This window comes from Myxocyprinus asiaticus, chromosome 27, assembly GCF_019703515.2.
Source record: "Myxocyprinus asiaticus isolate MX2 ecotype Aquarium Trade chromosome 27, UBuf_Myxa_2, whole genome shotgun sequence".
In the NCBI taxonomy this organism is placed as follows: Eukaryota; Metazoa; Chordata; class Actinopteri; order Cypriniformes; family Catostomidae; genus Myxocyprinus; species Myxocyprinus asiaticus.
The window spans coordinates 29,852,068-29,864,440 of record NC_059370.1 but is presented as its reverse complement, the minus strand read 5'-3'; the positions used below and the strand labels follow the sequence as shown (position 1 = coordinate 29,864,440).

Genomic DNA, 12,373 nt, shown 5'->3' with positions numbered 1-12,373 from the left:
ACGGCTTTAGGACCATGCAGCGATGTGGAGGAACAGCAGCACTGAAACCTAATGGTGAATCACTACAAACAACGGGAGGGGCCATATGCATCCGAAACAAGCAGCGTTTTTGTCATATTCTCAAATATTTTGTTTAAGTTAACACAAGAACACTCGTTCAGTATGACACTTAGTATTATCATTTCAGTACGCTGAGAAATTGTGCTCGATTCTGAGGTTTGGTCATCAGGGATGGAGCACATCAGACTGCCAAAGGTAAATGTCCAGCATCCATCCAAAGATACAATGATGATTCATCCAGTAAAATCTCTTTTGATATCATGCTTCCATATGCTCGACTGTTACAATCTGGGGATATTTGTTACATTTAAATGCATTCATTCAGAAGTGTGAGTGAGAGCTCAAGATTGTAATTGACACCCATTGGTGTAGCTGTAGTGTCGTCATGTCATGTGCAAGGAGAAAAAATAGTATAAAAGCAGTAGGCTACCTTACATCTGACCAGTTTCTTAATATGTTAAAGAAAATGATTGAAAAGCCTAAATCAGCTTGATCATTTTGAGTTTTGATATTGTGTGACAACTCACAAATCAAATTATTCAAGCCAGAGGGTTGTTCACTAATAATAATCATAATTTGTAATTCAATGCATATTATGCAAAATTAAACCATATTTCAATTTTAATGCACAGTTATGACAAGTAGCCCAAAAGTCATTGGGGGATCTTTGTGACGTGGTACTTTACAGTGCATCACTAATAGTTGTGTTTGTTTACCTTGGTTATATTTTGAATTTGCAGATTGAAAATGTCCGTTTAGTGTCCGGTTACTCCTCTCAAAGAACTCAATTGGGCACACTTTACCTGACTGCTACACACACTATCTTTGTAGGTAAAGGATCTGAGGTCAGAAATGAGCTGTGGGTAAGTGATCTGTCACGTGTTTTGTACAAACATCTTTTGACATTATTGGTATGTCATTGTAAGTAAGTCATTTGGAGGTAATTGTTATACATAGTTATATACAATTTATTGTTACAGTATATTGTTATGTTGTTATATATGGCACTGTATTTTTAAATCACAGGTTCTGCACAGTTTAGTGAATAATGTGGTAAAGCAGAAAGCATCTCAGAGCGGGTACCCTTTATTGGTTCACTGCAAGAACTTTCAGCTCATACAATTTATCATTCCTCAAGAGAGCTTCTGCCATGATGTGTTCATTTCACTCACGCGTCTCTCCAAGCCAGGTGGGCTTTGTAATGTCACCTAGTGTACATTTTGGCATCATTTTTTAAACATTTGCTATGATGGCAATGCCATCACATGGATAAGTCTGAGACCAAGAAAAGGGTTTTATTCAATTTAGCATTTTTATAATTCAAAGTAGTATAATCTTGTCTACATAACAATTTGAGTAAAAAGTTGAACTGAGAAATTAAAGGGTAGTTCACCCAAAAATTTAAATTATCTTATCATTTACTCACCCTCATGCCATCCCAAATGTGTATGAATTTCTGTCTTCTGCAGAACACAAATTAAGATTTTTAGAAGAATATTTAAGCTCTGTAGGTCCATACAATGCAAGTGAATGGTGACGAGAACTTTAAAGGCCCACATTTCAGCATCAAAGTAATCCATAAGACTCCAGTGGTTAAATCCATATCTTCAGAAGTGATATGATAGGTGTGGGTGAGAAAATATTGGGAGATCAATATTTAAGTCCTTTTTTTTAATTGTAGATCTACACTTTCACTTTCACTTCAACATTCTGGTGTGGAAGTGACTTTCACATTCAGCCACCTACTGGTTGGGGCTGGTCAAAGGTGAAGATTGATAGTAAAAAAGGACTTAAATATTGATCAGTTTCTCACCCAGATCTATCATATTGCCTCAGAAGATTTGGATTTAGCCACTGGTGTCGTATGGATTACTTTTATCCCTCCTTTATGTCTTTTTTGGACCTTCAAAGTTTTGGTAACCATTCACTTGCATTGGATGGACCTACAGAGCTGAGGTATTTTTCAAAAAAATCTTCATTTGTGTTCTGCAGAAGAAAGAAAGTCATATGCATGAGGGTGAATAGTGATGAGAGAATTTTCATTTTTGTTTGTATAACATTTTCAAAAATCCTAACATCTTTATATTATATTTTCAAGTTTAAATTACATTTTGAATCCCAGATTTTCAATATCGTCTCAGAATTTGGGATTCCACTGTACTTAATATACATAACATAATCAAATCTTTCATTCAGGAGAATGTTGTCATTTGTTTTTCCTGTCTTGCAGAAAGATACGAGGAATTGTATTGCTTTTCTTTTAATCCTAATGTTGACAAAGCTGAACGAGAGCGCTCGTGGCAATTTTTGGATCTGAAGGCAGAGTACAGTCGAATGGGACTTCCAAATAAACTATGGCATGTCACTCCCATCAACCGAGAGTACAGAGTTAGTACATTACCCAAATACCTATTTTACCATTTATCATTTTTGCAACAGACTACTGGAGTGTAGTTAAGATTTCAAATAGCAAAAACCATTTAAATAATATAAAAAGACATTGATTAATTCATGTGTTAATTCAACATCATGTAAATGAATATAAGTCAATAAGAAATTGATCCTAAGAATGTACTTTTTTTTTATTTTTTTATTTTTTTTTTTTTTTGTAACTTATCTTCTATTGGCAGGTGTGTGATACTTACCCAGCTGACCTGTTTGTTCCTAAATCAGTCACCCTCCCTGTCATCATAGGCAGCTCCAAGTTTCGTAGCAGAGGTCGATTTCCCACGTTGTCGTACTACTGCAAAGAAAACCATGTGAGTCTAAGTCCAGATCTGGCACAGTCACTCTGCTTCAATATTCTTCTGTCATTTTTAGTGAGGCTGTGGAGAATTGCCCTGTCCTGATTCTCCCTGCCTGCCATGGTTCAGGGTTCATGTACATTGCGTTCTTAAAGGAATATTCCATGTTCAATACAAGTTAAGCTCATTTGACATTTGACTCGTCCCTCCTTTTCTTTAAAAAAAACAAAAATCAAGGTTACAGTGAGGCACTTACAATGGAAGTGAATGTGGCCCATTTTTGGACGGTTTAAAGGCAGAAATGTGAAGCTTATAATTTTATAAAAGCACTGTCATTAATTTTTCTGTTAAAACTCATCTGTTTTTTGAGCTGTAAAGTTGTTTAAATGAACATTTTACAGTCATTTTAGGGTTTTTTTGTCATTACATCATTGTAAAATTAGCTATAACTTTACACAGAAAAGGTTAGTAGCGATTTTATCACACTAAAATCATGTTAACACTCATATTCTTTATGTCTTGTCGCTATACTTTTAAAAAAGTGAGTATTTTAACATTCAGAAATTGGCCCCATTCACTTCCATTGTAAGTGCCTTACTGTAACCCAGATTGATGCTTTTTTTTATTTTTTTATTTTTATAAAAAGAGGGGCAAGTTAAAATAAATGTTTGTGGTTATTACCATTATGCCACAGATGCTGTCAATTGAGCTTAACTTGTATTGAACCCGGAATATTCCTTTAAGGCTTGTGTGTTTTTATATATAATCAAATTTTAAATATTCTAAATTATCCCCTTGCAAAAATAGGGAGTTCATTGCAAATTTGAGGCAAATTGTCCATTGTTGCCAAAGGTTAGCTTTCACTAGCGGTGAAGAACTGCATACTTCTGGCAAACATTTGTGGCGTATCACAAGCTCGTTTGCATGTGAAAATAATGAGTGGCAAATTTGTTGCAAGCTTGCGGCTAGTTTACCAGAACTCTAGATTTTTTTTATGTGATGCAGCTTGTTTTAGCTCCAAATTCTAGCTTGATATGATTTCTTTGCTAATAATGTATATGGATTCCTCCAGCTTGTTTTAGCTCCAAATTCTAGCTTGATATGATTTCTTTGCTAATAATGTATATGGATTCCTCCAGCTTGTCATAACACCAACTCACAGTCAGTTAAACATTAAACTGTTCATTTACTATGACAAGAGACTAAATGTGTCATGAAGCATACACTTTATTTATGAATTACGACAAAAATAATGGATATTTTAAAAGCTAGATCAAGCTCTTTCTGCACTCTTGTGGGTTTGCCTCTTTGGTAAAGGACATTCATCTCATTGAGGTCAATTATTCCCCTTGGAGTCTTTTCTGTGTTTACTTTTGGACTCTTGAATTCAAACCACATCGAGAAGCTTGTGTGCAACTTCCACATAAGGATCATGGCGGTGGGACTCAAAGGAGTCAGTTACAGTTTAATATCTGCCCCTTTTCATGCTTTGTTAAAGCCCAAGTATGATCAGGAAAATGTCTAAAAATGTAATATTGCAAACTCAGCCTTTAGAATTTGAGGAGGACGGCCAAATTCTCACGAAGTGGAGCCCATTCCACTGAGAGGACAGTGTGATCTGCTCTTCTTGATTTTATGACCAGGGGGTGGAAAATTGGGAAGATTGAGGAGAATTTTGGTGCATGGAAAGTATGATGAATTATTCAAATGTGCAAACACTTGCACTACCATGCAAAAGTTTGGAACTTACAAACCTACTCGTACTTTATTATTACATATACTTTTTCTCCCAATTTGGAATGCCCAATTCCTAATCCAACCTTGTGGTGGTGTGAGGACGAATCTCAGTTGACTCCGCATCTGAGACAGACAAATCCACACATCTTTTCACATTGCTTGTTGAGCGCGTTACCGTAGAGACATAGCGCGGATGGAGACTTCATGCTATTCTCCGCGGCATCCACGCAGAACTCGCCACGCGCCCCACCGAGAGCAAGAACCACATTATAGCGACCACGAGGAGGTTACCCCATGTGACTCTACCCTCCCTTGCAACCGGGCCAATTTGGTTGCTTGGAAGACCTGACTGGAGTCACTCAGCATGCTCTGGATTCGAACTCATGACTCCAGGTGTGGTAGTCAGTTTCTTTACTTGCTGAGCTACCCAGGCCCCCCACATATACTATTTTCAAAATTTAGAAACTATGAAATAACACAGAAGGAACTATGGGAATTATGTTGAAACCCAAACATGTTAAACAAATCTTATCTACTGTATATTATATCAGATTCTTCAAAGTAGCCACGCTTTACTAGATTACAGCTCTGTACACTATGGGCATTCTCTTAACCAGCTTCATGAAGTATCCACCTGGGATGCTTTTGAAACAATATTGAAGGAGTTCACACGTATGCTGGGTATTTGTTGGCTGCTTCTCCCTCACTATACAGTCCAACTCATCTGTTAAAAATGTATCTTTCTAGGCTGCGATATGTCGCAGCAGTCAGCCTCTCTCTGGCTTCAGTGCACGCTGTCTGGAGGATGAACAAATGTTGCAGGTCATCATGAAGGCCAATCCTGGTAGCAGATTCATGTATGTTGTGGACACTAGACCCAAGGTGAGTCCATTTAATATTTGTATCTGGACCATTATCAGAATTAAAATAGAAAGACACTGTATGGCCTATGTGGTTTTGTGAGATGTTTCAAAACTTGCATGTATTCCCAGCTAAATGCAATGGCAAACCGGGCTGCAGGCAAAGGCTATGAAAATGAGGACAACTACTGCAACATTAAATTCCGGTTCATCGGCATTGAAAACATCCACATGATGAGGAACAGTCAGCAGAAACTTATAGAGGGTATTCTCTCACCTATGTCTCCATATTATTAAGCATGAAAATGAATGCTACCATAATAGCCACATCTTTAGTATGGTACTACACGGACAAAAGCAAAAGAAACCCTATTTTTAATTACACCCATAGGCAAAAAAATGTCAGTAGAATGGGGCATACCATTTCTGTTCAAGTATGGCAATGCCCTGTGCACAAAGCGAGATCCATATAGAAATGGTTTACTGAGTCTAATGTGGAAGAACTTGACTGGCTTGCTCAAAGCCCACCTGAACCCCATTCAACACTTTTGGGATGAATTGAAATGAATGGGTGTCCGTATACTTTTGGCAAACCTCTTCTCTTAGACCAGCTTGAACCAGTACATAGCAGCTTTCAATTTTTCAGAGATTTTCCCATAGTCCTATTTGAACTGAGTTTGGAATACCATGACTTGAGACCACTTAGTTTTTTATTGACTCTAATAATGACATTCTGCAATGAAGCCCTAGATTGTACCACAGGAGGGTTTCTTTGCAAAGCAGACAGTGTAGTAGGGGTGCTTTGATTCCATCTGGCTTTTATTTCTTGCCTATTTTTGTTTTGTTGACTTAATGATTGGGGACCCTTTTCCCCCCATTTGAGATAAGGAGGGCGTGAGAATGATATCCTCCAGTGTTAAAGAAATAATAGCAGAACTGGGTGTGATAGCTTTTCGACCTACACAGCATTAGGGAGACATCGGGATGAATAATCATAAATTAGCCTTCCAGCAGAGCTGGACCAATGTGACCATTAGAGCTCTCATTCTTTCTGGAATGGCGGTTTCCTTGAAACGCAGTTAGTTTCATTCCTTCCACCAAGAGTGACTGAGTTTGTCAATGTATTGGCTTGAGCTCTCATCTGGAGTGTTCTCATAGGACGTCACCAGCCCTCTTTCTTATCACATTTGAACTGTTTACATACAATATCAAGACTTACAGTACAGTGCTCACAGTGAATGTTTATTTTGGTTTGTAGGTTTCTAAAGGACTGAATGCTACTTATAGAAATACAGATTTATTTGGTTGTCATAATAATTAATGAGCTGTCTGATGAAACAGTCATCAAGAATGTGATTTTTTTTGACCTCTCAAACCAAAGCCGATTTATCAGTACTGTATATTTTAAGTAACATAAATAAAGAGGACACTAAAACTTTTGTTATACATGTGATTCACCAGCTTTCTTAGCAGATCCAAAATAAATATTGACCAATTTAAAGAGGAGGTCTTATGGATTTGAAACTAAGGATATACAAAAATGTTTCTCGTTTCAGTTCCCTTTTGTAAATTCTCAATGCTGCTCCTGGCTTGCATCATTGCCCCTGAAGGATATAAGAGAATGAATATTTATGGTAGGGGTGACGGGGCAAATATAACTTTTTTTTTAACTTTTTTCTTTAAATATCATAGACTTGTTTAAATTCAAACCATCCAAACTTTAGAACGCATAAGACAAATACTGGACATCCAAAAAAAAATAAAAAATACTTTTATACATCAACATTGTGTTTTGTTAAAAAAAAAAATCACAAAATGATATTAAAGTTCTCTGTCCCTGAGAAAAGCTGAATAAAACTTGTTTGTGATTGAAAAAGTTTAGAGTGTTTTGCTCTGTTGCCATTGCCCCATTCTCTGCCAAACTTTACCAGTCAATTTTGTCTGGACCTTTTCAAAATGTTTGTTGTCATGTTTGCTTTTTATAGTTTCTGCACTGCGTTCTCCATCCACTGAAGAATTTCTCTTGGGGGTTGAAAATTCGGAATGGTTAAAACACATCAAATCAATCTTGGAGGCTGGAATCTTTATATTGAAGGTAAAAGATCTCTTTGAGAGTTCTGTGGTCAATGCATGACCTCTGTGGTACTGATTGCATGCTCTCACGCACACAGGCTGTAGCAGAGGAGGGAATCAGTGTCTTAGTGCATTGTTCTGATGGCTGGGATAGGACAGCACAGGTGTGCTCTGTGGCCAGTGTGCTGCTGGACCCCTACTACAGGACCATCATGGGATTAATGGTAAACAACTACACTCATTTTGTTTCATTTTGTTTTTAAAAGAGTATTTTAACTAAAGCACAACTGATAATGGATTTTACTAAAATGGTGGAAAAGGTTGATAAACGATTAATTGGCTTACCTCTAATTTGAACACTTAAACCGCAGTTTAAATGTATGAATATCATTGCGTTAAATAGCAAAATATGAAACCAACTGGCATTTATATTAAAGAAAGATAGCACAAGCACACTTTGCAAGCAAAAACATGTTTTTAGGTTTCAAATTATAAAATGATAGATAAACTGTTTAAAATGAAAGCAAAAGGTAGTTGTTCACTTGCTTATTGTTAAACGTAGTGGTACATGTAAATAGTGAATGTGATGAAGTAATGTACACCTATGGTTACTTTGCTAGGACACCTATGTGAACTTATCCATTTAAAAAATCACGTTGACACCAGTTGGTTAAATGTTATTGCAAAAATGGCTCCGAAAAGTGAGTTCCGGCATTATTTGTTTGCATCATCATTCATGTTTCTTTAGGATTCAACAAACATAGTGACTTTGCTTCAGTTAAAAAAAAAAAAAAAAATTTTTTTTTAAAATATATATATATATATATATATATATATATATATATATATATATATATATATATATATATATATATATATATATATATAGAAACTACTATTCACCAGTCACAGAGATCACTGTGTAAGATGATTCAGGCACAATTTACAAGCTGCGCATGTGGCTCTTACTTATTTCATCGTAGGGATTGACTCTGGCTGGATCTCTGCTGGAGGGAGGCTGGATCTCTGCTGGAGAGGTTTCAATCAATACCAGTTTTGGAGAATCATCTGTTACTTCTTAGAAATTGGCCCTCATAAGGGATAAACATGAAAGGGAAATGTGCCTTGTAGCACAGATTAGTTCTGTCTGGGAATACCATCTTATGAAGTATTTCATTTCCTGATACACTAGAAAGAGTGGGAATTCCAAAGAATCGATTCTACATGCACATGCTTTGCATATAATGAATTTATGTGACCCATTTTTTTTTTACTGTTCATTAGGAAATAAAACCACACTTTGACAATGTTCATGTTTTGTGTATAGGTGCTGATTGAGAAAGACTGGGTTTCATTTGGACACAAGTTTTCGCACAGGTTAGCCTTCATTTTGTTATATGATATGTTTTCTGACATACTGCTGCAGTGCAAACGTCAGCTTCTTAGGGACTGTTCAGACCAAACGTGCTGTTGCACTAAAAAAAGCTAGATGCAGCACAACACATATAACAGAATGCAGGTGTCTCTCAGACTCTCTATTAGAAGTTGACATTTTTTGCACTTGAAACGCAGTGTAAATAAGCAACAAGATGCTGAAAAAACAGCAAGTCGTGGTGCAACATTCAAAGATGTTTTACACTTTTTTGACTTGGTCCAGTAAGCAACCACCCGCAATGCCCTAGAAACCCCTCAGAACATCCTAGCAACTGCATAGCAACATGCTAAAAAACACTGAGAACCATTTAACAACTGCATAACAACACCTTGACAACAATTCTTAACACTGTAGCATTGCGGTGACAACTTTTGCACAAGCAAGCACTTTTCACATTGTCTTCAGAAAATGTTCAAATGTTGTTTATGCATGTGAATGCAAATTCTGTTTCTGAGTGCATCATTACAGTGGATCAGTCAGATTGTTTGTGGTTTACTCTTTGATGGCTCTTGTTCTGTCTTGTAGATACAGTCATCTTGATGGAGAAGCCAAGGAAGTGTCACCTGTCATTGATCAGTTCCTGGAATGTGTGTGGCAGCTTATGCAGCAGTTCCCATGTTCTTTTGAGTACAATGAGAGATTTCTTATTAGCATCCACAATCACATCTATTCCTGTCACTATGGCAACTTCATTTGTAACAGCCAGAAGGAAAAGAGAGAACTTTGGTAACTATCCTGTGTAGCTGATTACATGAAATAAAATGTAAAAATTATTACAGATGTTACTATTCTCTGCATCTACTGAATTAGTTTTATTTCTTTTCTTTTTTCTCTCTTTTTTATTTTTCAAAGTATCAAAGAGAAAACACATTCCATATGGCCTCATTTATGGGAGAAAAAGCTGGACTTCATGAACCCTCTGTTCAAACCCGATCACAGCCAGACTAAGGGACTTTTGAGGCCCAGTACTGCCCCCTACTGTTTCAAGTATGTCAGAGCATGTTAAACTGTCTTTGCCCTTCATTGATCTCACCATTTTAACCAAACAAAAATTACTTTTAATACGTGTTTCCTTTAAGAGGTTTGGTTCAATTTTTTCACACACAGTTGCTCACATTGGTGCTAAGCATTCACCCATTTTAAAGTCACTACAACTACAAAAATAAAATTCTTTCCTCTTAGTTATGAACCAAATTTTATAAATGTGAAAGGGTATGAATGTGATTTTGTAGGTTCTGATGTGCCACTATAGCTGTTACATAGATTGCACTTTATTTCACTATTCTGTCATCAGAATTGTCATGTATGGGTGAACTATTCCTTTAATTTGTTTAGCTGCAAAAAACAATTTGTCTGTTATGCGTTCAGATACTGGAGAAGTTTGTATAATCAGTTTGATCGTGAGCTACAGCCGCGTCAGTCTGAGCTGGATTGCCTGATTGCTGTAAAAGAGGAAACAAAACAACTTGAAGAAGAATTAGCTCTCTATGAGCAGGTAGAATTTTATATATTTTCCATATTTGCATTAGTTTTCATAATTTTGCTTTTAATCTCCTTTAAAGTGATAAACAGTTTACGTTAATACATTTGTTAATTAAATACAGAATTTGCATTCATCAACCATTTTAGCTTTAGAGATGAACTCTTTTCCCTTTTCAGAAACTGTCTATCCTGGATAAGGAGCGTGCAAAAGCACTTTACATGCAGAAAGGTGTGTTGGACAACAAGCAGACCATTTGGGCCGCACCTTCAGATATAAGCCTGGCCAATACACCTCAGGATTACATTGGTGGATTTGTAGGTGGCGCTCCCAATGTTTTCAACCTCCAACAGAGGGAGAGAGAAAGTACAGAGCTACTGTTTGTAGATGGACTGAACAGCTCAGATGCTGGTAACAGTGACCAGGAGTTGGGAGTGGCTGATTTCTGCTGTCATTCCTCTGGCGAAGATTCCCTGCCAAGTGAGGACAGTGTGAAGGATCCTGACTCCGATGAGACCGGCTCCAGCAGAGCATGAACAACTGCAACACACATTGTAAAAAGAGAAAGCTAGAGGATTTCCAAAGTGACTATGCGATTAGTATGAGAGCATGGGTATTTCAAAATATGCAAAGATATTGGACAGTGTGGACCTGTTTCTCGTGTTGCACTAAAGAAGCTGTCTGATTGTGCATTGCAGGTTTACTACAGTATGTAATGTGTGATGTTTTATTCTATCATGTACATGTATACGTATGTTACATGATTTATATTTATGATTTCACATTGCCATGTATGTTAACATTAAATACTTGTGTAAAATAAATGATCTCATCCTAATTTTTTGCACCTTATGCACTTGAATAAGACTACATAAAAATACTGTTTGTTGTGAAATGATTATGAATATGATATTCTCATTTTGGGGGGTGTTATCATTTAAAGATATTTATTCCTTGGAGCATTCAGCAAGTTCTGGGTAGTTTGCATAGTTTACAACTTCTGAAACCACAGCGTTTATGCATACTCTAATGTTTTACACACTAAAACTTGGCCTAGCATATGTTTGTTGAAAACAAATTCAAAGAAAGAAAGAAAGAAAGAGAAAAAAGCCTAACCACACCAAATAAGATATACTGTATTAGATGCAGCACACTATACATACTGAATGTTCCATTACGTTGTATTTATTCAATCAGTTTTGGTACTAGTGAAAAAAATATGTTCTTGACAATAATTTTGAAGGATCAGATGGAGACAATCAGGTGTTGGTTACAGTGCAGATTCCAAGTTTCAGATTTACTCTCTCATCTATCACAAATTTTGTAATGTTGATATAGATATATAAAATAAAGGCAACATTACAAGAAACATACATTTATGTTTATTTAAGACCAATAAAACCCATATCTGCCCAATTCTCCAAATTATAGTATATTATTTTATATTATATCTGTGGGTGGTGGATGGGACAAATCAATCATACAGTAGTTATAGGAGCATTATATTATAATTATCCACTAAACTGAAAACAGTGTTTATTTCATTTTTTATTTTTTTTTTAGCATGGAGCAATACAATAACAATCAGCATAATACAGCCTTCTGATAGCAAACGATCTGACCGCGGCCCGGACATCTTTTTCACCGCTATTTATCGAGCTTAGGGCTGTTACAGAGACAGGTGGGATGTTTCATGGCACTTATTACTTTTTATTTATTTATGTAATAATTTATTTATTCATGGCATCTATTTCAATTATATCTGACCGGTAATAAGTACGTCTTCTATATGTCATTCAGTAAAATAAAATAAATAATAATAATAAAAACAAACCAAAAAAACAAACAAACAAACAAAACAAAAAAACACCTACAGCACCTTTAAATTATTAAAACAAGACTAATAAAATAAACAGATACCAGATGAGTGACAGTGGAATATAAATCAGAGTAAGAAAAGAAATAAGGAAAAAAAAAAAAAAAA

The 12,373-nt window shown here is 36.2% G+C and overlaps 1 protein-coding gene across 1 annotated transcript; it reads left to right on the top strand.

Annotated features, from left to right (window-relative positions):
* Window positions 1-222: 222 nt before the first annotated feature.
* Window positions 223-11,669, top strand: LOC127418313 (myotubularin-related protein 7-like). The gene is made up of 14 exons (XM_051658857.1): window positions 223-255; window positions 801-923; window positions 1,087-1,249; window positions 2,291-2,448; window positions 2,691-2,819; window positions 5,289-5,423; window positions 5,534-5,666; window positions 7,387-7,496; window positions 7,573-7,698; window positions 8,802-8,851; window positions 9,435-9,635; window positions 9,762-9,896; window positions 10,278-10,404; window positions 10,569-11,669. Exons 1-14 carry the CDS (start codon window positions 232-234, stop codon window positions 10,923-10,925), a joined length of 1,971 nt encoding a protein of 656 aa, XP_051514817.1. The 5' UTR covers window positions 223-231; the 3' UTR covers window positions 10,926-11,669.
* Window positions 11,670-12,373: the final 704 nt, after the last annotated feature.